This window comes from Sus scrofa, chromosome 9 (genome assembly GCF_054392235.1).
Source record: "Sus scrofa isolate SSC_HxYL_T2T_F1_AM1 chromosome 9, Sscrofa_HxYL_maternal_Yorkshire_Landrace_v2.0, whole genome shotgun sequence".
Taxonomy (NCBI): Eukaryota; Metazoa; Chordata; class Mammalia; order Artiodactyla; family Suidae; genus Sus; species Sus scrofa.
In genome coordinates, this window is record NC_139391.1 from 96,952,190 (window position 1) to 96,979,013 (window position 26,824).

At 41.5% G+C, this 26,824-nt stretch overlaps 1 protein-coding gene across 6 annotated transcripts in view; it reads left to right on the top strand.

Annotated features, from left to right (window-relative positions):
* Positions 1-26,163, top strand: part of GPNMB (glycoprotein nmb) — a 33,791-nt gene extending 7,628 nt beyond the window's left edge. For 2 of the 6 annotated variants that reach the window (NM_001444309.1, NM_001098584.2), the window contains 10 exon segments: positions 2,042-2,194; positions 3,764-3,907; positions 6,811-6,975; positions 10,064-10,222; positions 10,833-11,144; positions 12,571-12,669; positions 13,831-13,933; positions 15,873-16,087; positions 20,144-20,237; positions 25,092-26,163. In NM_001444309.1, the coding sequence (NP_001431238.1) occupies positions 2,042-2,194; positions 3,764-3,907; positions 6,811-6,975; positions 10,064-10,222; positions 10,833-11,144; positions 12,571-12,669; positions 13,831-13,933; positions 15,873-16,087; positions 20,144-20,237; positions 25,092-25,230 (1,583 nt within the window). In that variant the 3' untranslated portion in view covers positions 25,231-26,163. 6 annotated transcript variants of the gene reach the window in all.
* The last annotated feature ends 661 nt before the right edge of the window (positions 26,164-26,824 follow it).

A 26,824-nucleotide genomic window follows, 5' to 3' on the forward strand; every position in this document is an offset into this window, starting at 1 on the left:
TATGTCAAGGAGTCTTTTGCCTATTTTTTCCACTAAGAGTTTTATAGTATCTGGCCTTACATTTAGGTCTTTAATCCATTTTGAATTTATTTTTGCGTATGGTGTTTGAAGATTGGAAAAATGTTGAGAAGAACTAGAATGTTATAAACCCTTGCACAACCACTCAAAACAAAACAAAGAGCTAATAAGCCAATGACGAAGATGAAATGGAATCCAAAAACAATCCCAAAAGGTATAAGAAGAAAAAAGAGGGATAAAGAACAGATAGGATGAGTAGAAAACATCATGTAGATAAATCCCACAATATTGATGATTACATTAAATGTAAATTACCTAAACACTCCAAAAAACAGGTGAAGATTATTAGACTAGATTTTTTTTTTCTTTTAAGGGCCACACCCACGGCATATGGAGGTTCCCAGGACAGGGGTCAAATCAGAGCTGTAGCTACCGGCTTACATCACAGCCACAGCAACACCAGATCTGAGCCACGTCTGTGACCTACACCACAGCTCATGGCAACGCTGGATCCTTAACCCACTGAGCAAGGCCAGGAATCAAACCTGTGTCCTCTTGGATGCTAATCAGATTCGTTTCCACTGAGCCATGATGGGAACCCCTAGGCTAGATTTTTAATTTTATGGCTACACCCTCAGCATATAGAAATCCCCAGGCTAAGGACTGAATTCAAGCCACAGCTGTGACCTGTGCCACAGCTGCAGCAACACCAGATTCTTTCTTTAACCTACTCCACAGAGCTTGGGATTGAATCCACCTCTGCAGCAACCAAAGCCACTGTGGTCAGATTCTTAACCCACTGCACAATGGAAACTCTTACACTAGATTTTTAAAAAACCCAACAGCTTGCTATCTACAAGAAACCCACTTCAGATATAAAAACATATATATGTTGAAAGTAAAAGAATGGGAAAAGATGTACCAGTTAAATACTAAGGACTAATATCAAAGTATTCTTCAGAACAAGGAATATTACCATAGAAAAAGAAAGTCGATTCCTAATGATAAATAATACTTAATAATTCAAAATAAAACTTAAGAATACATAAAGGAAATACTGACAACTGAAAGACAAAATTGGCAAATCCATAATTACAATTAAAAGTGTTGACATTCCTCTTTCAGTAATGGAACTAACAAGCAGACATAAAATCCGTAGGAACAAGAAGTCGCCAAAAACTACCAGCTTGACATAAGTGACATTGAAAAAACATGATCCCCAACAACTATAGACTACCCAAGTGCATAGGGAACATTCACCAAGACAGACCATATGCTGGGCCATAAAAAATTAGGTTGTTCGGAGTTCTCTTCGTGGCTCAGTAGTTAATGAACCCGACTAGTATCCACAAGGACAGGGGTTCAATCCCTGGCCTCACTCAGTGGGTTAAGGACCTGGCATTGCCATGAGCTGTGGTGTAGGTTGCAGACATGGCTCGAATCCCGTGTTGCTATGGCTGTGGTGTAGGCTGGCAGCTACAGCTCTGATTCAACCCCTAGCCTGGGAACCTCCATATGCCATAGGTGTGGCCCTAAAAAGATGAAAAAAAAAAAATCAGATTGTTCAACAGTGGGCCCTACAGTACCAGTATGCATCTTTGTAATCCTGGAGGCATTCCTCAGCCTGGCATTCCTTTAGCCAAATAAACATTTTAGGATGGGAAAAGATGCAAAAATTGGTCTGAAGATCATTGACATGAGTATTTTCCTAATGATACTATATCAAATCCAAATACTTGAGAGGACATGTTTTGAGAAATCAAATGATGGCTAAGAAATACACTCAAAAAATTTCCTCGATTCATGTAAAGTGCATCAAGAGATAGGGTCCGATTATTTGTATGCAAGATATTTCCAGTACACATTTTTTAAAAAGCACTCTCTATCTGATTGACATATTGGAAATATTATGTATGTGCCTTCCAAGCTGATTAAATGAAAAAAGTTGCTCTAGCCATTGTTAGGTCATATTAAATGAGGTATGGAGTAGACAAAAAATATGTTCTTTCAAATGTTGTTACAGGGTTTCAGGATGTGCTGAGCAATGAAAGACCTTCCAGTTATATGAGGGAGCACAACCAATTAAACGGCTGGTCTTCAGATGAGAATGACTGGAATGAAAAACTCTATCCAGTTTGGAAGAGGGGAGACTCAAGGTGGAAAAACTCTTGGAAAGGTAAATCAGAAGATTCCATCCAAACAATTGTAATTTCCTGTCAGTTAGTCTTATAGATTCTGGACTCTGAGATCCACAGTCTCAGAGGGTGATGTCATGTTGCTTTTGTGAGTGGCAGTACTGTAGTGGGAGGCACATGGATTTAGCAGTCTTTTCTTTTTTCTTTTTTTGATGGCAGCATGTGGAAGTTCCTGGGGCCAGAGATCGAACCCTCACCACATTAGTGACCAAAATTGCTGCAGCGGCAACATCAGATTCTTAACTGGCTGTGCCACAAGGGAACTCCCTTTGCAATTTTTTCTTTTTCTGAACAACGCCATTTTCCAAGGAGGTCTCTTAACCCCTCAGCAGTTAATGAACCCAACTAAGATCCATGAGGATGCAGGTTCAATCCCTGGCCTTGCTCAGTGGGTTAAGGATCTGGAGTTGCCCTAAGCTATGATATAGGTGACAGATGAGGCTCAGATCCTGAGTTGATGTGGCTCTGCAGCTTAGGCCAGCAGCTGTAGCGCTGATTCAACCCCTACCCTGAGAACTTCCATATGCTGCAAGTGTGGCCCTAAAAAGCAAAAAAAAAGCTACTTTCCAAACCATACACACAGTTTAATCTTCTTAGACATTTATAAATTGGTAGCTCTTGGAATATTTTGGAGAGCAAGCAGATTTGCCTCAAATTTGTATAACTAATGTGGGAATGTCATCTTTAGAAGTTCTAAGATTCCAGAGCAGTTTTTGACTGTCTCAAAAATGTGGATTGTCAGCGAATTTTTCCGGAGTTCCTGTTGTGGTCCAGCAGGTTCGTATCCATGAGGATACAGGTTTGACCTCTGGCCTCGCTCCATGGGTTAAGGATCCATCATTGCTTAAGTTGCTGCATACACCTTTAATAACCTATCTCCTGGAAGTTCCCTTGTGGCACACCTGGTTAAGGATCTAATGTTGTCACTGCAGTGGCTTGGGTGAGGGCCGTGGCACAAGTTCAGTCCCTGGCCTGGGAAACTTCCATATGTTGCAGGGATAGTCAAAAAAAATAGAAAAAAAAATGCTTATCTCCTCAGTCTAGTTAGACAAATGTTTTATTATTTTAAGTGTTATTTCTGTGGTTAGAGAATTTTTTTAAAAATTTTGTTGCTACACCTGCAACATAGGGAGGTTCCCAGGCTAAGGTTGTCTTGGACCTGCATCTGAGGCCTACGCCACAGTCACAGCAACACTGAATCCAAGCCACATCTGGGACCTATGCCACAGCTGTGGCAATGCTGGATCCTTAACCCACTGAGTGAGAGCAGGGATTAAACCTGTATCTTCACAGAGGCTATGTTGGGTTCTTAACCAGCTGAGCCGCAATGGCAACTGCTAGCGAATTCTTCCACTGGTCTGTCGTAGTTTATTCATCTTTGAGAATGTTCTACTCTGACAGGAAAAGTTAGGAATCCTGCAAATAATTTATTGTAAATTGGCAGAAGGATCCTCATTTCCTTATTGGTAGATTTAGCTTTACTTTTTAAATTTATCAGTAAAAGGGAAAAGAGATGTTCGATCATTTCATTCCCCTTTTCTATGCCCTAGGGGGCCGCGTGCGGGCAGTTCTGACCAGTGATTCACCAGCACTGGTGGGCTCAACCATAACATTCGCCGTGAACCTGGTTTTCCCCAGATGCCAAAAGGAAGATGCCAATGGCAACATAGTCTATGAGAAGAACTGCAGAAATGGTAAGGACTGTTACTCCCCTCACAGGAAGAAACTAGTTCTCTGACCTCCTGGAGACCCATCTCGTAAACCTTAATGCTCACAGGTACTTCTGTAAATGCGAGATGCTGCAATCGCCCCTTGTCACCCCCTCCTCAAGTTGGATGACAGGGAGGGTGAGTATGTCTCCTCGACAACATCAGCCAAACCCCTTCAGCCAACTGGTGGCTCTCTGCTGCTGGGAACGCTCTTCAAATCTACAATGTCAGGCTCAGCTTTTTCATAGTGTCTGGTTGTCCAGAGAATACCTTGTGGATTCTCAAATTTTGGTTTTATTACTTGGAATTCTTCTGGCTACTCAAAGAATATCCAATTAGGTCAGTTTCTGCTCACAAACATTTCTTAAGCTGTGTGGCTAGCACAAACACTAAAATGTGTATATTTTGGTTTTGCTTTGCTTTTTTAAAATTATTTATTTATTTGCCTCTTCTAGGGCCTCTCACGTGGTATATGGAGGTTCTCAGGCTAGGGGTCTAATCAGAGCTGTAGCCGCCGGCCTACACCACAGCCACAGCAATGCCAGATCTGAGCGGCGTCTGCAACCTACACCACAGCTCACGGCAACGCTGGATCCTTAACCCACTGAGCGAGGCCAGGGATCGAACCCGAAACCTCATGGTTCCTAGTCAGATTCGTTAACCACTGAGCCACAGTGGGAACTCCTTGCTTTTCTTTTAAAGCAGATTAAGTTCTTTGTACATGTTAAGGAACACACATGATTACAAATACATCAAAGGAAATTATCTTGTTAGAACTGTTCATTCTTAAAAACTCAGCTAATTATTGAGATTCTTTAGTCAGTAACAAGGCTAATAAGTACAGCTATGATTTTATTCAGAACTTCTATAATTACTTCTGGTAATTAAAAGGTATTGTATTTAGGAGTTCCCGTCGTGGCGCAGTGGTTAACGAATCTGACTAGGAACCATGAGGTTGCGGGTTCGGTCCCTGCCCTTGCTCAGTGGGTATAACGATCCAGCGTTGCCGTGAGCTGTGGTGTAGGTTGCAGACGCAGCTCGGATCCTGCGTTGCTGTGGCTCTGGCGTAGGCTGGCGGCTACAGCTCTGATTCTACCCCTAGCCTGGGAACCTCCATATGCCGCGGGAGCGGCCCAAAGAAATAGCAAAAAAAAAAAAGGTATTGTATTTAATAATCTGTGCAATTTTTCTTTTCTTCTATAAAAGTTGTTTCTTATGAATGTTTTGAATGACACTCTTGCCCTCTGAGCATTATTATGTGATAGTCCTTGTTACTTATGAAAATTTTACAAAGTATCCCCGCTAAAAGAAACTAGGAATCTTTGAAAAAATGACTGATTCCAGGTGTGGGGCAGGAAAAGTACCTGTTGAACAAGGGAGATCTTGTGGCAGAAAACAAAGGAGTAATGGGGACAGGTCATAGGGATGCAGAAGGCAGCTTGAGGGGCTCCTAGTGGCCATGTATGGGAAAATTAAAAAAATAATGGCTGTAGTGGATTGATAAACAAAAAGGCTCTGTATAAATGTCAGCGACTTTAAAAAAAAGAGGGTGAGGGGATTGTTCTAGATGAAAAGATACTGCTCATGAGTCGTTTAAAATGAAAAATGTTGGTGTTCCTCTCGTGGCGCAGCAGTAACAAATCCGACTAGAAACCATGAGGTTATAGGTTCAACCCCTGGCCTCACTCAGTGGGCTAGGGATCTGGCGTTGCCATGAGCTATGGTACAGGTCGAGGATGTGGCTCGGATCCTGTGTTACTGTGGTGTAGGCTGGCAGCTATAGCTCTGATTTGACTCCTAGTCTGAAACCCTCCATATGTCACACGCACGGCCCTCAAAAATTAAATAAATAAATAAATAAAACAAAATGGAAAGTGTTGGAGTTCCCGTTGTGGCTCAGTGGTTTAAGAATCCAACTAGTATACATGGCTTTGCTCAGTGAATTAAGGATCCAGCATTGCCACAAGCTGTGGCATAGGCCGGCAGCTGTAGCTTGATTTCAGCCCCTAGCTTGGCCACTTCCATATGCCGCAGATACAGCCCTAAAAAAACAAAAACAAAAAGAAAGTTTTTCCTATTTGCTTCCAGATAGGTAGCTAGTTAGCTTTTTTCTCTAAATAATTTGAAGAAACAAAATAGCCAAATGGAAGGTGCGACCCTTGCTTAGATTGTGGTTAGGGATGGTGACAATGTGGGTATGTAGGAGAATGCCCTCAGGAGGAGATACAGGCTGTAGGCTTTAGGAGTGGAGAGTCATAACGTCAAATGAGTGGGGGATGGAGTGTATCACAGTAAAAAGATAAAGCATCCCCCAGTTTGGTTTGAATATGGTTGTGACTTGGAGACCCCATATGAAGATAAATAAGTGATATCTCTAAATTTTCCTGAATAATTGCTTTATGTAAAACTTTGAGAGTTCCCCTTGTGGCACAGTGGAAACAAATCTGACTAGTAACCATGAGGTTGAGGGTTCAACCTCTGGCCCTGCTCAGTGGGTTAAGGATGCAGCATTTCCATGAGCTGTGATATAGGTTGCAGACATGGCTTGGATCCCACGTTGCTCTGGCTCTGGCATAGCTACAGCTCCGATTAGAACCCTAGCCTGGAAACCTCCATATGCCACGGGGGCAGCCCTAAAAAAAAAAGCAAAAAAAAAAAAACAAAAAAAAAAACAAAAAACACTCTTTGAAATACAACATGTAGGCAAAAAAAAAAAAAAAAAAGGCACAGATCATAAAGGTACCATTAGATGAATTCTGAATTTTAGGGTTTTAGTTGTTCAACCATATTTAAACCAGTTAAGAAAATTTAGAAAATGTGTTGAATTCAATGTTGCGTGTTGAGCATTCTGAGTCCAGGTGACAATCATGGCTTGTTTCTCTGTTTAGATTCTGGGCCATCCCCCGACCCATATGTTTACAACTGGACAGCATGGACAGAGGACAATGACTGGAGAGATGGCACCAGCCAAGGCCATCACAACGTGTTCCCTGACGGGAAGCCTTTCCCTCACCCCTGGAAACGGAATTTCGTCTACGTATTCCACACACTTGGTTGGACTTTAAAAAAAAGAAACCCTTTACCTACTTCTTTATCTTTTCTTGAACCTTACAATTTTCTCTTTCCTTATTCTATAATTGTGAATTACAACACCGGGAGTTTTAACTGCAGTTACTCTGTGAACTTTCCTTAGCTGGAGTGGATAAAATCTTGGTTAGCCTTGCTAGATCTCTAAGAAGTCAAATAATTACAAAGAGAAAAAAATGAATCTTTCTTTTTTTAAAGCAAAACCACTCAATTTTTTTTCTGTCTAAAACAGTAATGTAAAATATGTTAATATTTATTTATTTGAATGACATATAGGTGGGCATTTGTTGATTTATTTTTTAATTTTTTGATGTTTTTAAAAGAATTTTAAGGGGTTCCCATCATGGATTAGCAATAACGAACCTGACTAGTATCCATGAGGACCCAGGTTTGATCCCTGGCCTCACTCAGTGAGTTAAGGATCCAGCATTGCTGTGGCTGTGCTGTAGGCCAGCAACTGCAGCTCCAGTTCAACCCCTAGCCTGGGAATTTCCATATGCCGTGTGGGTGTGGCCCTAAAAACACACACACACACAAAAAAATTTTTTTAAGTATTAAACTTATACTCTTTGTGGGAAATTTGAAAAATACAGAAAAGCACAAATGAAAAATCAGCCATCATAATTATATCAGATTATCACTGTTAACATGGTGATATTTTCTCTCCTTCTCTCTCTCTCCTTTTTTTTTTTTTTTTTTTTTTTTGACCATGCCAGTGGCAAGTGGATGTTCTTGGACCAGGGGTTGAACCTGAGCCACAGCAGCAACCCAAGATGCTGCAGTGACAACACAAGGTCCTTAACCTGCTGTACCACAAGGGAACTCCTGATGGTGTTTTCCCTATTAGTGTTTCTTTCTTCTTTTTCATAGTATTATTTGATTAAGATCATAATGTATACACATTTTTGCTCAATATCATGAGCATAGACTATATCATGAAAATTCTTTATATAAATTATTTTAATGACTGCATAATATTCTATTGTGTAAAAATAATTACTGTTCTTCTTGGACATAGCCTACTCTCTTTTTTTTTTAATTTTATTTTCCCACTGTACAGCAAGGGGGTCAGGTTATCCTTAGATGTATACATTGCAATTACAGTTTTTCCCCCACCCTTTCTTCTGTTTACTCTCTTTTTTAAAATCACTAACGGTATATACTTTGCTTTATTACTCATGAAGTGATTCTTTTTAGGAGGAGTAAATATTATTAGCAAATAGTATTACAACACTGGGAGTTAAATTCTTAGTTAAAAATCTCACCAGGAGTTCCTGTTGTAGTGCTGTGGAAACTAATCCATCTAGGAATCATGAGGTTGCAGGTTTGATCCCTGGCCTTGATCAGTGGGTTAAGGATCCAGTATTGCAGTGAGCTGTGGTGTAGGTCACAGACGAAGCTCGGATCCTGCATTGCTGTGGCTGTGGCGTAGGCTGGTAGCTGTAGTTCTGATTGGACGCCTAGCCTGGGAACCTCCATATGCCATGCCCTAAAAAAAGACAAAAAGACCAAAAAGGAAAAAAAAAAGACTCACCAGGTGCTACCTGAACCTGAGTGTTCCAAATCCCATTATCAGTCCTGCAGATTCCAAATTTCTAAATATTTTGTCTGTTTTCATGAATTACGGAGAGCTTTTCTTTTCTCAGTTAACTTATTTACAAATTAAAACAACATAACACATCCCAGTTGAACAAAGTATGAAATACATAACAAATGTTATGCCCATCAATTCATTTTTTAATTTATTTTATCAACATATAGTTGATTTACAATTTGTTAATTTTTGCTGTACAGCAAAGTGATATATGTGTTGGGGGTGTATATTTCAACCTTGGAGTTTTTCTAATCTCTATGCAATAATTTGCATCTGCTAGTCCCAAACTCCCAATCCATCCCTCCCCCATCTCCCTCCCCCTTAGCAACTATAGCAACTACAAGTCTGTTCTCTGTTTGTGAGTCTGTTTCATAGATAAGTTCATTTCTGTTATATTTTAGATTCCACATATAAGTGATCTTTCTGTCTGACTCATTTCACTTAGTGTAATAATCTCTAGGTCCATCCATGTTGCTGCAGATGGCATTATTTCATTATTTTTTATGTCTGAGTGGTATTCCATTTTGTGTGTGTGTGTGTACACACACACATGTATGTACACCACATCTTGTTTATCCTTTCCTCTGTCAGTGGACATTTTGGTTGTTTCCATGTCTTAGCTACTGTGAATAGAGCTGCTATGAGCATAGGGTGCATGTATCTTTTTGAATTACAGTTCTGTCTGGATATAAGCCCAGGAGTTGGCTTGCTGGATCATATAGTAATTCTATATTCAGTTTTCTGAGGAACCTACATACTGTTCTCCATAGTGGTTGTACCAGTTTACATTCCCATCAACAGCATGGGAGGGTTCCCTTTTCTCCACACCCTCTCCAGCATTTATTATTTGTAGACTTTTTTTTCCTTTTTAAGGCCGCACCCACAGCATATGGAGTTTCCCAGGCTATGGGTCCAATTGGATCTGTAACCTCAGGCCTACACCACAGCCACAGCAACATGGCATCCGAGCTGTGTCTGCGACCTACACCACAGCTCACAGCAACGCCAGATCCTTAACCCACTAAGCAAGGCCAAGGATTGAACTCAAGTCCTCATGGATGCTGGTAGAGTTTGTTAACTGCTAAGCCACGATGGGAACTCCCCCCAATTTTTAAAATATATTATGTGTGGAAAAATTTCAAGTGCCAGATAACGTCCTTATAAAAATTATTTATTTGTAAACTGAGGGCTAACTGTATTATCCCACTAAATAGCTCTTTTCATTTTAACCAACTATATACAATTTATGTCATTGTGAGTTTGTTTCATTAGGTTTTCCATAAAAATGAGCACCATCTTCCTTTCTGAAGGAGCCAGGACCACATCATCCCCCTCCTTTTTTTTTTTTTTTTTTCCCAGAACACTCTTTAAATGGCAGTTGCTACTCTTTAAGAAACATCAACTTTCTAATAATGAGCATATAATGTAGCCAATAACTAAGAATTTTCATCCTCTCAAAGGTCAGTATTTCCAGAAATTGGGACGGTGTTCAGTGAGTGTTTCTATAAACACAGCCAACGTGACTCTTGGGCCTCAAGTCATGGAAGTGACTGTCTACAGAAGACACGGACGGACGTATGTTCCCATCGCAAAAGTGAAAGATGTCTATGTGGTAACAGGTGAGTGGTATGAACTCCAAGTTAACTGAGAACAAGGCACTTAATCCTGGTGACGTTAGTGGGTTAAGATAGAGCTAGAGCAAAGGATCCCAGGTGAGGATACAGTTCATGTGGACTCCTTTTCGAGATTATGCATTTCTTTCTTTTCTTTTCTTTTCTTTTTTTTTTTTTTTTCATCTTTTTGCCATTTCTTGGGCCACTCCCGTGGCATATGGAGGTTCCCAGGCTAGGGGTCTAATTGGAGCTACAGCTGCCGGCCTTCACCAGAGCCACTGCAACACAGGATCCGAGCCGTGTCTGCAACCTACACCACAGCTCATGGCAACGCCGGATCCTTAACCCACTGAGCAAGGCCAGGGATCGAACCTGCAACCTCAAGGTTCCTAGTCAGATTCGTTAACCACTGAGCCACGATGGGAACTCCAAGATTATATATTTCATAATGTCTTCCATCTATGTTTTCCAGAATATCCTGGGAAAACTCTAGACAGCTTGCATAAAGAAAGGGAAAATGATGCTGCATTATCCCTAATTTTAATGGCTAGTCTAAAAGCATTAATGAATTCATCCACATAAAATCAAGGAATTGTGCCTTCTTTCTTTCTTTTAGACCAGATTCCCATATTTGTGACTATGTCCCAGAAGAACAATCGAAATTCATCTGATGAAATCTTCCTCAAGGACCTCCCCATTATCTTCAATGTCCTGATTCATGATCCCAGCCACTTCCTCAATGAGTCTGCCATTTACTACAAGTGGAATTTTGGGGATAATACTGGTCTGTTTGTTTCTAACAATCCCATTATGAACCATACCTATGTGCTCAATGGAACCTTCAGCTTCAACCTCACTGTGCAAGCTACAGTGCCTGGACTTTGTTCTTCACCTTCACCCAGACCTCCAAAAACCACCCCTTCTTTGTGTAAGTATTTACCAGGTAATTTTTGTTGGTTGAGGTTCCTTAGCAGCTAGAAAACAACTCATGGGTTGTGTTATTAGATCCTTAGTTAAAGAGATTGTGTAAAGACTCTGCCATGATTCCATTTCATACATGTTGATTTCCCTTAGCTACTTTCTTACCATTTTAGAAGTTAGAATATGGAAGAAAGGAGAATGCATTTAAAGTCACTTTCTGGGGGCTCCCATCGTGGCTCAGTGGAAATGAATCTGACTAGCATCCATGAGGATGAGGTTTGATCCCTGGCCTTACTCAGTGGGTTAAGGATCTGGCATTGCCATGGGCTGTGGTGTAGGTCTCAGATGCAGCTAGGCTCTTGTGTGGCTGCGGCTGTGGCTGTGGTGTAGGCCAGCAGCTGGATTTCCCATTCAACCCCTAGCCTGGGAACTTGCATATGCCATGGGTGCAGCCCTAAAAATAAAAATTAAAAAAATTAAGATTTCTAGAATTGAAGCTTAGGAGCTGTGAGACATTCAAAGAGGGAAATAATTGACTTTTTTTCATGTTGTTTGCTTCTTAATCTACTCATACCCACGTTAACATTTGAAATTACATATCTTAAATGTTACAGCACATCTATGTCTAAATAGATGTAGAGAAATACATATTAGGATAAGAAACTGATATTAAGTATTTCCTATGTGGCAGGCATGAAAAGCAAATTTTATGTACCTTATCTGATTTAACTTTCATAGTTCAACCCTAGTAGGTCAGTTAATGATTATTCCTATCTTACAGATAAGCAAATTGAGGCATAGAGAGGTTAAATGATAGGCCCCTGGTCTCAAACAGCTAAAAACAACGAACCTAGACTATAAGCCCAGAATACCTTCCTTTAAATTTAAAACACAATTTTTATCTCTTATGGCCTGCTTTATTTCATTATGATTGTTGTTTTACACATTTTTTTCTTTTTACATCAGCACTTCTGGCACATGGAAGTTCCCAGGCCAGGGGTCAAATCGGAGCTGCAACTGCAGCCTATACCACAGCCACAGTAACGCTGGATCCTTAACCCACTGAATGAGGCCAGGGATCGAACCACATCCTCGAAGAGACAACGTTGTGTCCTTAATCCCCTGGGCCACAGTGGGAACTCCTGTTTTACATACTTTAATAGGGCTTCTACCTTTAATTTGCTATGTGTATTTGAACAAGATATGGGATTGTGTTTAGTCACATAATTTAACGAGTCTATAATGCCTTATCGCACTCACATCCATATGAATTGTTACAAATGTGGTTCAAATTTCATGGCAATTTAATAGTGTAGATTCTTGATGTTGTTCTAAAGAACAAGTAGACAGATGTTTAGATTTTTGGTTATATCATGTATATATCTCTTTTACATCCTCATCAACTAATGTAAAATCTTATTCAAACTCTCCAGTTCTCGCTGGTGGCAAACCCCTGGAGCTGAGGGAGATTCCTGTTGAAAACTGCAAGATTAACAGATATGGCTACTTTATGGCCACCATCACAATTGTAGGTAAGACCATGGGGGAAAGAGGTCTAGAATCCAACTTGGGCCACTGACTCCCTTCCCTGACTCTGGAGAGCAAGGGCACCTACTCTGTCTGAGGTACTGGCACACATGTGCACAAGCCAAGACTCCACTAGTTTCTAGAGTTCCACCTGCTTCCTTAGGCAGCCTGGAGCCTCTGCGAAGCCCACCTACTGATGAACCCGCCAGGGCCTGGACCCCCCCACCCTGTGCAGCCCCAGAACCCGGAATGAATGTGGCCTGAAGGAAGGCCAGTTGCAGGTTCCCACAGCTTCCACCTTTGTGACTTCATGAAATCACACTTCCTGTGTGTAAGAACAGGGGTGGGAGTTCCCATCATGGCTCAGCAGTAATGAACCCAACTAGCATCCATGAGGACGCAGGTTCGATCCCTAGGCTCGCTCAGTGGGTTACAGATCTGGCATTGCCATTAGCTGTGGAGTAGGTCACAGATGTGGCTCGGATCCCGTGTGGCTATAGTATAGTTCCGGTTGGACTCCTAGTCTGGGAATCTCCATATGCCTCGGGTGCAGCCCTAAAAAAAAGAAAAAAAAGACCAAAAAAAAAAAAAAGAGAGAGAGGAAGGGGAACAGACAGTGCCGCCACCCAGGGCTATGCGTGTGGGGCACCGCTCATGGTGCCCAACAGAGGAGATGGGCAGGGCTAAACCTATGCTGGGCACTTTGGAGCTGGGCCAACTTGGCAGGAGAGACCCTGGCTGAGGCCTGATCCTGAGGCTGCCTCCATCCAGGATCCCTTTGTCCTGAAACACCTGCCTGGAGGGAGTACTGCCCTCTGAATGTACCCAGGCTCCAGGAGTAAATATGGAGGTTGGGCTGAAGAACAGTTCCATTTGACTTTGAAAGTGCTGCCTGACATCTCTGCAGAGCTCTGGGGTAGCGTTCTGGATCTGGCACAGCAAGAAGGCTGTGTCCATTTTGTTGAGCTTTCTGACTTGTTAAGAAGCGGTTGGTTTGGGAGTTCCCTAATGGCCTAGTGCATAAGGACTCAGCATTGTCACTGCTGTGGCTTGGGTTTGATCCCTGGCCTGGGGTCTTGTGCATGCTTTGGGTGTGGCCAAAAAAGAGAGAGAGATGGTTTGGTTTCCATTGTATTTTGATGTGTTTTGGGGGCTTTGTTTTTTAGCGGGAATTCTACAAGTTAACATCCTCCAAGTAACAGATGTGCTGACACCAGGGCCACAGCCTGATGACTCCCTGGTGGATTTTGTCCTGACCTGCCAGGGGAGGTGAGTACATAGTCTCAGAGGCAGGGGCCAAGTGAGGCCTTCACATCTCACTCTCTCTCCTTTAAGCTGACCTGGATTCTAGCTCCTTAGTAAGCTGGGGCAAGGGAGGACCCTCCGCAGTGCTCTCAAGCATGCACCTGTTTTGCTAGAGTTGAACAATGCTCATTTTCTTTAACTGTTAAATAATAATGACTGAGTTATGTTCTTAACACTTTACATCTGTTTGCATGTCAAATCCTCACACAATTGTCTGAGTCTCCGCACTTGACAGATCAGAGAAGGTAAACAGTGATTATAGAACTTACCTCCCTAGACAGCAGATACCTGGCAGAGCCAAGTTCACAGACTGAGGTCTGGCTCAGACCCTATTAAGTTTCCTGAGGCTCCTCTAGAGTAAGGGGAGCAAGTGTGGAAAGGCTTCTAATTAATTGCAATGCCTAGTAGTCCTGTCTCTCTTTACATACTTAAAAAGCTCTTTCTAATGCATTATATAATTTGACTTGCTATGGTTTGGCTATAACTATATATAATAGATTAAATGTAAATTAATAAATACATAAATACTATAGCAATTAATCTATTAAATATGTTATTGCCTGATTTACATATAACATGTAAATCATGTAATTAAAATGTATGCATATGTGATGTGTAAATAAATCGAGAGAACGAGACAGTATAAAAATAAGGCCATATTTGACCAAAAGCAATAGCTAAGAAGTTCCTTAGTGTGGGGAGAGAGTGGGCTGAGGGTGACAAAATGAAGAAAATCCTGGGAGTTCCCTTCATGGCTCAGTGGTTAACAAACCTGACTAGGATCCATGAGGTTGCGGGTTCAATCCCTAGCCTCGCTCAGTGGGTCAAGGATCTGGCGTTGCCATGTGCTATGGTGTAGATCACAGACACGGCCTGAATCCCGAGTTGCGATGGCTGTGGCATAGGCCAGCTGCTGTAGCTCCAATTCAACCCCTAGCCTGGGAACTTCCATAGGCCATAGGTGTGGCCCTAAAAAGCAAAAAAAGAAAAAAGAAAATCCTGACCCCCTGAAGGGGTGAAGCTGCTGCAAAAGGCCGGGGACCGGGTGAAAAGAAATCATGTCCTCCTCTTATTTCTGAGCCCATGCCCTGGCCCAGTCTCTCCATTGAGAAAGTCTACTCAGGAGTGAAACACTGGCTGAGATGGTAACACATGGCCAGGCAGATCAGTGGTCACACGGACAGCTGTCAATCATCTTTTGTTGATGTTCCAGCTCCACCTCTGACGCTGTTGTGATCTCCCCTCCTGCTGAGTTAGGAGCATATTAGTTTCCTCAGAAGGTTGTTGAGAGGGACAGACAAGACCGTGTCACCTAAAACTCAGGGCCTGGCCCACAGTGGCTGCTGCACAAACAGCTCTGGTTGCTGCTCTTGTCATTGTTATCTGTTTACAGGAGCCCACGCAGAGCTGACTGGCATTTAATGCTATCTTTGCCTAACAGCTAAGCCATCTGCATCTTTGGGTATCTGGGGAGCCAGAAAGTAGAGGAAGTTGCCAACAGCCCCCTGCCTTGAGGGACATAATTTCTTCCTCCTCCAGCACCTGGCCTCATCTTTCTGGGGATTCCGAGGAAGCCATAGCTCACACCCAGCCTCGGTTTTGTTTTTTGGTTTTTGTTTTGTTTTTGCCAGTGGCACCTGGAAGTTCCCAGGCCAGGGATCGAACCTGCCCCACAGCAGCAACCTGAACTTCTGTAGTGACAGCACTGGATCTTTAACCTTCTGCAACACTAGGAAACTCCCCACCCAGGCTTGTTTAAGAGTAAATTATGTGTGACAATTTCACATCATATAGTTTGGGTAAGAACAAGGTGGGATTCAATTTTATGGAAACATAATGATTTTTCCTTTTAAACTGACATTACATTCCCCTCTCTCCCTCTTGGTGACACTTATGCCCTCAGCATCCCCACGGAGATCTGTACCATAATCTCTGACCCCACCTGCCAGGTCACCCAGGACACAGTCTGCAACACTGTGGATGAAGACCTGGGTGACACTTGCTTGCTGACGGTGAGGAGAGCCTTCAGCAGTCCTGGGACCTACTGCATGAACCTCACTCTGGGGGATGATGCAAGTCTGGCCCTCACGAGCACCCTTGTCTCTATCCCCGGCAGAGGTAAGTTTTGTTTTATGGTTGTGTGCCTATTTCATATCACAGATTAAGTGTGTGTCTAATACTAAAGCTATTCAAGGCTTCACTCTCAATATTTAGTTTCATTTCAGTGTAAAATTCATTGAACTCTTGTTAACGTGGATTTGAGAACTGGCATTAAAATCGAATAGCAGATCTACTTAGGGATCAGAGAGAGAGAGACCCAATGAAATAATGGCCAAAGAAAAGCCTTCTGATGAAAAAAAAAAAAAAAAGCAGCTGTGATCATGGACCAGTAATAATGGGATATGATCTCTGCATGCTTGAATAGATTTGTATTTCAACAGGAAAGTGTAAAGCCCAACATCAAAAAATAATAATGTTCTCCAATTAAACTATAACAGAGGGGAAGCTGGTGTTATATTGTCGTTAGAATCCACCTGGGCAGGAGTTCCCACCATGGCTCAGCAGGTTATGAATCAGACTAGTATCCATGAGGATACAGGTTTGATCCCTGGCCTCATTCAGTGGGTTAAGGATCCAGGATTGCCATGAGCTATGGTGTAGGTTGCAGACACAGCTCGGATTCCATGTTGCTGTGGCTGTGGTGTAGAGTGGCAGCTGCAGCTCCATTTCGACCCCTAGCCTGGGAACTTCATATGCCTCAAGTGCAGCCAAAAAGGATCCACCTGGGCAAAGGTGAGAAGCCAAGAAGAGAAATGAGAAACCAGGTGGACTCCTGGTTCCCTCTAACTTGCCAGGTGCCCTCTCTTTGCGCCCTCTTTTTTTTTTTTTTTTTTTTTTTTGTCTTTTTGCTATTTCTTGGGCCGCTCCCGCGGCATATGGAGGTTCCCAGGCTAGGGGTCAAATCAGAGCTGTAGCCACCAGCCTATGCCAGAGCCACAGCAACGCGGGATCCAAGCCACATCTGCAACCTACACCACAGCTCACGGCAACGCCGGATCCTTAACCCACTGAGCAAGGGCAGGGACCAAACCCACAACCTCATTGTTCCTAGTCAGATTCGTTAACCACTGCACCACGACGGGAACTCCCAGGTGCCCTCTCTTTACCTTCCCAAATTCTACCAAGCATTACACCAAGACAGAACCAAAGGAATTTACCTACACCTTAAATATTCACCAGAAAAACTACTTGTTGCCCCCTTAAGTACTCAGAGAGGTAAAATGTTAACACAGTGGATGAAGTAATTTCACTGAGAAATTTCCATTTATGTGTGGCTTCTAATTTTCTCCATCCCATAACGATTATACCTGGTGACCCTAACTGAATTTCACTTACAACTATGTTAAAAGATATTGCGTTATCACCTAGAAGAAATGCTACATGGTGAGACGGAAAGGACAGATTAAATTGTGCACACACTAACGGCACGTGTTTTGCTCCTCAATTTGAGTATTGTCAGGTACAGTCTGATGACTTACAAATAGCTTTCTCATAAAGGAAAATGTACTTAAACATGTATTTACTGACTGACTCTATCACAGGCAGCTTTAACCTCTTTGAAAGAAAAGCATAAGTAATCACACATATAATTATTTGCATGAAGGTTTACTGTTGGTGAGATCCAAGGTGTACATTTCAAAACAAACAAACGAAAGATGCAAAAGTACCGTGCTTCTTCCCAGGCGGGGTGCAGGTCTGGGGAGGAGACTTGGGGAGCTGGGCAGAGAGAGGATCCAAGTGAGTGTGGACCTTCAGTTTTATCACCTCTAGGAGCTTCTGAGGTTATTCTTCTTGTGCTGCTGCAGTTGTTGTTTAGAGTGGCCTTTTAGAGTCATAACCTATTCTTTGGATCTTTCTCAGTTGGGGCAAACCACTGTTCTCTTATCTGGATGAGATGTTTGGATATTGGCTTTCCTTTAATCCTTCTTGTAGCGAGTAATAACTTTAAGGATGACCTAACCCATTTTCTTTCTTTCTTTCTTTTTTTTTTTTTTTTTTTTTTTTTTTTTTTTGTCTTTTTGTTGTTGTTGCTATTTCTTGGGCCGCTCCCGCAGCATATGGAGGTTCCCAGGCCAGGGGCTGAATCGGAGCTGTAGCCACTGGCCTACGCCAGAGCCACAGCAACGCGGGATCCGAGCCGCGTCTGCAACCTACACCACAGCTCACGGCAACGCCGGATCGTTAACCCACTGAGCAAGGGCAGGGACCAAACCCGCAACCTCATGGTTCCTAGTCGGATTCGTTAACCACTGCGCCACGACGGGAACTCCTTTTTTTTTTTTTTTTTTTTTGACAAAGGAGAAAAAGGTAGCTTTATTGCTTTGCCAGGCAAATGGGGCCACAGCAGGCGAATGCTCAAAGACTGTGCCCCCTGAGCCATTGTCAAAATTCGGATAAAGAAAGCTCATCCAGAGGGCTTTTAATCCAGCAAGAATTGTAATTTGGTGACTTGGGTTTCAAAGTCAGGATTTCAAAAACCAATCATTGTTCAAAGACAAACACCTAGACATTTAGCTGAAAGGACTGTTAGTTATTGATTCAGTGAACATTCATTAAGTACCTGTGATGCTTTCCACAAATACTTGTCCAGTGTCCACTGCATCCCCAGCACAGTCCCAGGCACCAGGCAAACAGCAGAGAGGGTCCTGGCTTTTGTGAGCAGAGAGACAATAAACAAGAAGAGATTGTGAAGACAGTGAGACAAGGTCAGGGCATGGAGAGTGCCAAGCGTGGGAGAGAGGGGACAGAGGTTGGCTCTATAGACTGGAAGGTCAAGAAAGTCCTGACAACCCAGTGGCACCCTGTGAACTGAGACCTGCATTTCACAGATGAGCAGCCCACCTAGATCACTACCACTGGGTAGGATTCAAGTTTTATTTTGTGAGTAAGGGAACCACTGGCAGGGTTGAAGCATGATCTGATTGATGCCTTTAGGAGATCATCCAGACTGCTGAGTGAGGCAAGGATTATTGGAAGGTAACAGTGGAAGCAGGTGGACAGGGAAGAGGTCGTCTCAGGAGAGGGATGATGGCCAGAACTTTGACAGTGACAGAGGAGAGGGGGGAAAATAAACAAACTCTTATTACACTTCAGTGGCAGAGACAAGACTAGTTCATTTCCTGGGTTCTAAGAGTGCAGAGAAGACATACTACCTGCTCTGTGGTCCTCATAATGCAGTAGGAGAGAAATGGTTGCAAATAAGTAATTGCAGGAGTTCCCTTGTGACTCAGTGGGTTAAGGTTCTGGTGTTTTCACTACTGTGGCTTGGGTTACTGCTGTGGTACAGATTTGATTCCTGGTGGAGCAGGGGGAAAAAAGTAATTGTAATACAATGTGATAGAGGGAGATGAAGAGAGACAAGGAGAGAAGTGACAGAGGAAGGCAAGACCCAGTGCCTGCATGCATGTCTAGAAGGTGTCCCAAAGGGCAGACACTTGAGATGAGGTGGGGGAAGGACATTCTCAGCAGAAGGCATGGAGATTTGAAAGAGCATGGAGAAGTTTCCATTGTGGCACAGCGGAAATGAATCTGACTAATATTGATGAGACACAGGTTCAATCCCTGGCCTCCATCAGTGAATTCAGGATCCAATGTTTCTGCGGTGTAGGTCACAGACGCAACTGAGATCTGGTGTTGCTGTGGCTATGGTGTAGACTGGCAGCTGTAGCTCTTATTTGACCCCTAGCCTGGGAACTGTGCCGTGGGTGCAGCCCTAAAAAGCAAAAAAAAAAGCATGGAAATGATGGGGTTTTGCGCCCAGCTGGCAGGTAGGTAGGTAGTGGGAGACGAGGCCAGAGGAGTGAGCAGGAGGATCATGAAGGCTTCCACCACATGGGTGCAGCTGGGTCAGCTAAGTCACTAGCAGGTATCTCCAGGACATGACATCTCTCTCTTGAAGCCTTATCACAGTGTTCCAGACATGCTAACTCATTCTCTAAATGGACGGTAAGCAGCCCCAAAGACTATGTATTATGTAATGGAAAAGATTACTGCAAGTCCAGAGCCAGCCATATATATTCTGTTAGCTCCCTTCCTTGTTTATTCAATTGCATTCCAAGCAGCACGTCCTCTCAGTGCAAGTTGTCGCTAACATGGCCTTGTTTCTGTTTTAAGACCCAGCCTTCCTTTTAAGAATGACAAATGGGATCCTGGTCTTCGTTGGCTTCTTGACCATATTTGTCACTGTGATTGCCATTTTGGTGTCCAAGTAAGTTGCTCATTCTTACACTTTATTTTTTTAATTTTTAAATTATAGTTGATTTACAACATTGCGCCAATTTCCGCTATTCAGCAAAGTGACTCAATGATATGTATACACACACACACACACACACATACGTTCTTTTCCATCATGATCTATCCCAGGAGATTGGATATAACTCCATATGCTATACAGTAGGACCTTGTTGTTTCTCCACTCCAAATGTTATAGTTTGCATCTACTAACCCCAACTCCCAGTCCCTCCTGCTCCCTTTGCCCTTCCCCTTGGCAACTGTAAGTTTGTTCTCTATGTCTGCGAGTCTGTTTCTGTTTTGTAGATGGGTTCATTTGTGCCACACTTAAGATTCTATATATAAGTGATATCATGGGATATTTAGCTTTATCTTTCTGACTTACTGAACTTAGTTTGAGAATTTCTAGTTTGCATCCATCTTGCTACAAATGGCATTATTTTGTTCTTTTTTATAGCTGGATAGTATCCCATTGTATATATACATCACATCTTAAACCATTCATCTGTCAGTGGACTTTTAGGTTGTTTCCATGTTTAGGCTATGTGAGTAGTGATGCAGTGAACAAAGGAATGTCTGTACCTTTTTGAATTGTAGTTTTATCCAGATATGTGCCCAGAAGTGGAATTTCTGGATCAAATAGGAGTTCTATATTTAGTTTTCTGAAGAACTTTCATGCTGTTTTCCATAGTGGCTGTACCAATTTACATTCCTACCAATGTAGGAGGGTTCTGTTTTTGCCACACCCTCTCCAGCATTTGTTATTTGTAGACTTATTGTGTAGATGGCCATTCTGACTGGTATGAGGTGGTACCTCATTACAGTGTTGATTTTCATTTCTCTAATAATTAGTGATATTGAGCATCTTTTCATGTGTCTATGACCATCTATCTGTCTTATATGGAGAAATGTCTATTTAGGTCTTCTGCCCATTTTTTGATTGGGTTGTTTTTTTGTGGTTGAGTTGTATGAGTTTGCATATTTTGTAGATTAAGCCATTGTCAGTTACATTTGGAAATAATTTCTCCCATTCTGTAGGTTTATTCTCATTTGTTAATTTTTGTTTTTATCTCCATTGCTTTGGGAGGCTGATCTAATAAAACATTTGTACATTTATGTCAGAGAATGTTTTGCTTATGTTCTCTTCTAAGAGTTTTACAGAGTTATATCTTATGTTAGTCTTTAAGGCATTTTGAGTTTATTTTTGTGGGTAGTGTGAGAATGTTTTAATTACATTGATTTACATACAGCTGTCCAACTTTTGCAGCACCACTTGCTGAAGAGACTGTCTTCTCCCCGTTTTATATTCTTGCCTTCCTTTGTCACCAATTAATGGACTGTAAGTGTGTGGGTTTATTTCTGGGTCCTCTATTCTGTTTCACTGATCCATATGTCTGTTTTTGTACTGATACCACACTGTTTTGATTACTATAGCTTTGTAATATTGTCTAAAGTCTGGGAGAGTTAGGCCTCCTATTGTTTTTTGTCCTCTAGGGTTCTTTTTTCTTTTTTCTTTTTTTTTGTCTTTTTGCCACTTCTTGGGCTGCTCTCGTGGCATATGGCGATTCCCAGGCTAGGGGTCGAATCAGATGTGTAGCCGCCAGCCTACGCCAGAGCCACAGCAACTTGGGATCTGAGCCTTGTCTGCAACCTACACCACAGCTCACGGCAACTCTGGATCGTTAACCCACTGAGCAAGGCCAGGGATTGAACCCACAACCTCATGGGTCCTCGTCAGATAGGGTTCTTATATATATGGAAATTTTATATAAATGTTTGGATTATTTGTTGTGGTTCTGTGAAAAATGTTACATTGGTAATTTGATGGGGAGCTCATTAACTCTGTAGATTACTTTGGGTAGTATGGCAGTTCTAACAATATTAGTTCTTCCAATCTAGGAGCGTGGGATATCTTTCCATTTCCTTGAGTCCTCTTTATTTCCTTTATTAATGTTTTATAATTCTCAGTTATGTCTTTCACCTCCTTGATCGGACTTATTCCTAGATTTTTGTTGTTGTTGTTGTGATTTTTTTTTTTTTCATTTTTGGCTGCCCCTTGGCATATGAAGTTCCCAGGCCAGGGATCAGATCTGAGCTGCTGTCATAACCTAAGCTGCAGCTGCTGCAATGCCAGATCCTTAACCCACTGTGCTGGGCTGGGGATTGAACCTGCATCCCAGCATTCCCAAGACACCACTAATCTCATTGCACCACAACAGGAACTCCTAGTTTGATTTTTATTTTTTATTTATTTATTGCTTTTTTAGGGCCGCACCTATGTCACATGGAAGTTCCCAGGCTAGGAATCAAATTGGAACTACAGCTGCCGGCCCACACAATAGCCACAGCAACATGGGATCTGAGCCACATCTATGACCTATACCATAGCTCACAGCAATGCCAGATCCCCAACCCACCAAAGTGAGGCCAGGGACTGAACCCACATTCTCATGGATACTAGTCAGATTTATTTCTACTGTGCAATGGGAACTCCTTATATTTTATTTATTTATTTTTTCCTGGTTTGATTTTTAAAGGTATTTTTTTTACATTCCTTTCCTGATATTTCATTGATAGCATATTATGTGACCAATTTTTGAATGTTAATCTTGTGTCCTACTACTTGTTGAATTCCTTTATCAGATCTAGTAGTTTGTGTGGTGAACTTGTGGTTTTCTATATATGATATCATGTCATCCGCATATAATAATTTTAATTCTTTCCTTCTGATTTGGATACCTTTATTTCTTTTTCTTGTATGAATGCTGTGACTAGGACTTCCAATACTATGTTTAATAGAAGTGGTGAGAGTGGGCATCCTTGTCTTGTTGCAGAATTTAGTGGAACGGGTTTCAGCCTCTCTCTGTTGAGTATTATATTGGCTATGGGTTTGTCAATAGTAGCTTTTATTATGTTGAGATAATACACCCACCCTCTATACACACTTTGGTAAGATTTTTTTTTTTTTATCATGAATGGGTATTAAATTTTGTCAAATACTTTTTTTGTAGCATTTTTAATTTCTTTTTTTTTTTTTTTTTTTTTTTGTCTTTTTGCCTTTTCTAGGGCCACTTCCCTTGGCATATGGAGGTTCCCAGGCTAGGGGTCAAATTGGAGCTGTAGCCGCTGGCCTATGCCAGAGCCACAGCAACATGGAATCCGAGCCACGTCTGCAACCTACACCACAGCTCACGGCAACACCAGATCCTTAACCCACTCACTGAGCAAGGCCAGGGATGGAACCCACAACCTCATGGTTCCTAGTCGGATTCGTTAACCACTGCGCCACGACAGGAACTCCTGCAGCATTTTTTTACTTTTGTTAATGTAGTATGTTACGTTGATTTGCGTATGTTGAACCATCCTTGTGAACTTGTGATGAATTCCACTTGGTCACGGTGTGTGATCTTTTGTATGTGTTTTTGAATTTGGTTTGCTAGAATGTTTTAAAGAATTTTTGCATCTATATTTATTGAAGATATCAGTCTTTAATTTTCTTTCTTTCTTTCTTTCTTTCTTTCTTTCTTTCTTTCTTCCTTCCTTCCTTCCTTCCTTCCTTCCTTCCTTCCTTTCTTTCTTTCTTTCTTTCTTTCTTTCTTTCTTTCTTTCTTTCTTTCTTTCAGGGCTGCATGTTTGGCATATGGAAGTTCCCAGGCTAGGGGTCAAATCAGAGCTGAAGCTGCTGGCCTATACCACAGCCACAACAATGCAGAATCATAGCCACGTGTATGACCTACACCACAGCTTATGGAACCACTGAGAGAGGCCAGGGATTGAACTTGCATCCTCATGGATACTAGTCTGGTTGATTAACATTGAGCCACAATGGAAACTCCCTATAATTTTCTTTTTTGGTAGTATCTTTGTCTGGTTTTGATATTAGGATGATAGTAGCTTCATACAATATCTTTGAAAGTGTTCCCTCATCTTCAATATTTTGGGAGAGTTTGAGAAGGAAGCTATAAGTTCTTTAAATACTTGGTAGAATTCACCTGTGAAGACATCTTGTCCTGGATTTTTTTTCATAGCACTTTTTTTTTAAATTACAGGTTCTATTTCATTTCTAGTGATCAGTCTCTTCAAATTATCTATTTCTTCTTGCTGCAGTTTTGGTGGACTGTATGTTTTCAGAAAGTTGTCCATTTCTTCTAGGTTGTCAAATTTGTCAGCATATAATTATTCATAGTGTCCTCCTCTGGTTTTTGTATTTGTGCAGTGACAGTTGCAAATTCTCCTTTTTCATTTCTTATTTTGTTTATTTGGGTACTCTCTCTTTTCTTCTTGGTAAGCCTGACCAGAGGTTTGTCAATTTTGTTTACTCTTTCAAAGAACTGGTTCTAACACTTTAAATCAAATGAGTATATTGTCAAAAATAGATAGCATATTCCTACACAAAAGGACCATTTTCCTTTCTTTGACATTAAACATTTTGTGTGTGGGAGGAAAGTCTTCCGTTGAATGATGAATACCAAATAGCCTATTAATTTTACTGTGTTTTTTAATCCTAAAAAATGTTGCAAAGTATCAATAACTTTACCAAATTGTATCAGTTTGATGTTTAACATACAATCTCTAGCAAGCAAGCACATTTCTTGAATGTAGAAGAGAAAATATATTTTCATAAGACATCAGTCTTTCTATTTTCTAAAGTTTTATCAAAGATTTACAATGTTGTGATAATTTCTGCTGTACAATACATCAGTGTCTTAAAGGCCATGACTTAAATGGAATTAAACATTTTGCATTGGGCATGTAAAAGATTATAGAAAGCAATCTTTTCCAGCTGGAAATCTTTTTTTTTTTAATCTGTCCAACACATTGCTTTCAGAAAATACAGGAAATACAAAGCGATAGAAAGCAACACTGGGATCGTGGTCAAAGACAAAGGCCTGAATGTTTTCCTCAGTCGTGCAAAGACCATGTTCTTCCCTGGAAATCAGGAGAAAGATCCACTGCTCAAGAACTAACCGGGAATTCTTTAAATCCTCAACCTTATTTCTGGCCAAGGGGTCACTCTTCAGTGCCGTTTACATGAACTGTGCTAGAGTGGATGACAGCTAACTTTTTAAAAAAGGTTACTGTAAACTATATATCATGGTTTAGGGTGGTCCAAAATTTTTTATAGGTTAAATGACATTTTAGAGACCTGGAGAGGAATTACATTATGTGCAGCCTCGGCCATGTTATGTAACTGACAAAAAACCTCTTAGCAGTGCTTTCTTTCATGATGATTTATATTTCACTTATAATGTCTTAGATGATTAGTAGGAATAGATTCCCTGAATCCAGAATAGCAGGAGAAGGTACTATTCATCAGAGGCTGAACTAGGTTACCTGGAAGGAGAGGCTGGACATTTTCTAGCTTTCCATATAACCATATACATAAAACCAATGTATTTCTGTTCTGAAAATCATGTTTCAAGTTACCTGAATCCTATTTCAATGAATGTGTACACGTTCCCAACAGAACAATAACAGGTAACCTGTGCATCATGGATATACTAAAACAAACAAGAACAAAACTAATGTAAGTGTGAATATTTTTGTGACCACCTGCCCAGCCATGCTGTGTAAAGGAATGGTACTCATTCATTCATTTTTCCCATGGACATCTATGTAAACTTTCTATATATCAGGCACATTGCTAGATACATGGCCCTGCCCTCAGAGTGTTGACATTCTTGTGTATATATCTGAATTTCTGCACACTCTGGCACACATATTTGAAAAAATATATTATCCTTTTCCAAATAAGGAGGCCCCTGGTTTTCCTACTGCTTTCCTCATTCAAATGATATAGAAACTTAGTAAGGATTTTGCTTTGATTTGTAACTACAACTACCATATGTCAATCATGATTTTTTTTTCCTTCCTGGAAAATAAAGTATGAAAATACTCAATATCTTGGCATTGAAATTATTTTTCCAATTTGTGGTTCACCTTTCAATTTCATTTATAGTTTTAACACCTAAAAAGTTGTTTATCATTGCCCCATGGAGCACTGATAATTTCATAAGTATTCTTTTTTTTTTTTTTGTCTTTTGTCTTTTTGTTGTTGTTGTTGTTGCTATTTCTTGGGCCGCTCCCGCAGCATATGGAGGTTCCCAGGCTAGGGGTTGAATCGGAGCTGTAGCCACCGGCTTACACCAGAGCCACAGCAATGCGGGATCCGAGCCTCGCCTGCAACCTACACCACAGCTCACGGCAACGCCGGATCGTTAACCCACTGAGCAAGGGCAGGGACCGAACCCGCAACCTCATGGTTCCTAGTCGGATTCGTTAACCACTGCGCCATGACGGGAACTCCCCTCATAAGTATTCTATATTTTGAAGTAGAAGTACACAGTATATGAAATTTTGATAAATTATGTGTACAAATGTATAATATCAGACCAGTCTAAAAAAGAGATTTTTCTATAAGTGATTGTCCTTAACTCTTTGAACAGTCAATATTATACTAAAAATAAAGGCAAGGAGTTCCCAGTGTGGCTCACCAGCTTAAGAATCCAACAGTGTCCATGAGGATGCATGTTTGATCCCTGGCCTCACTCAGTGGGTTAA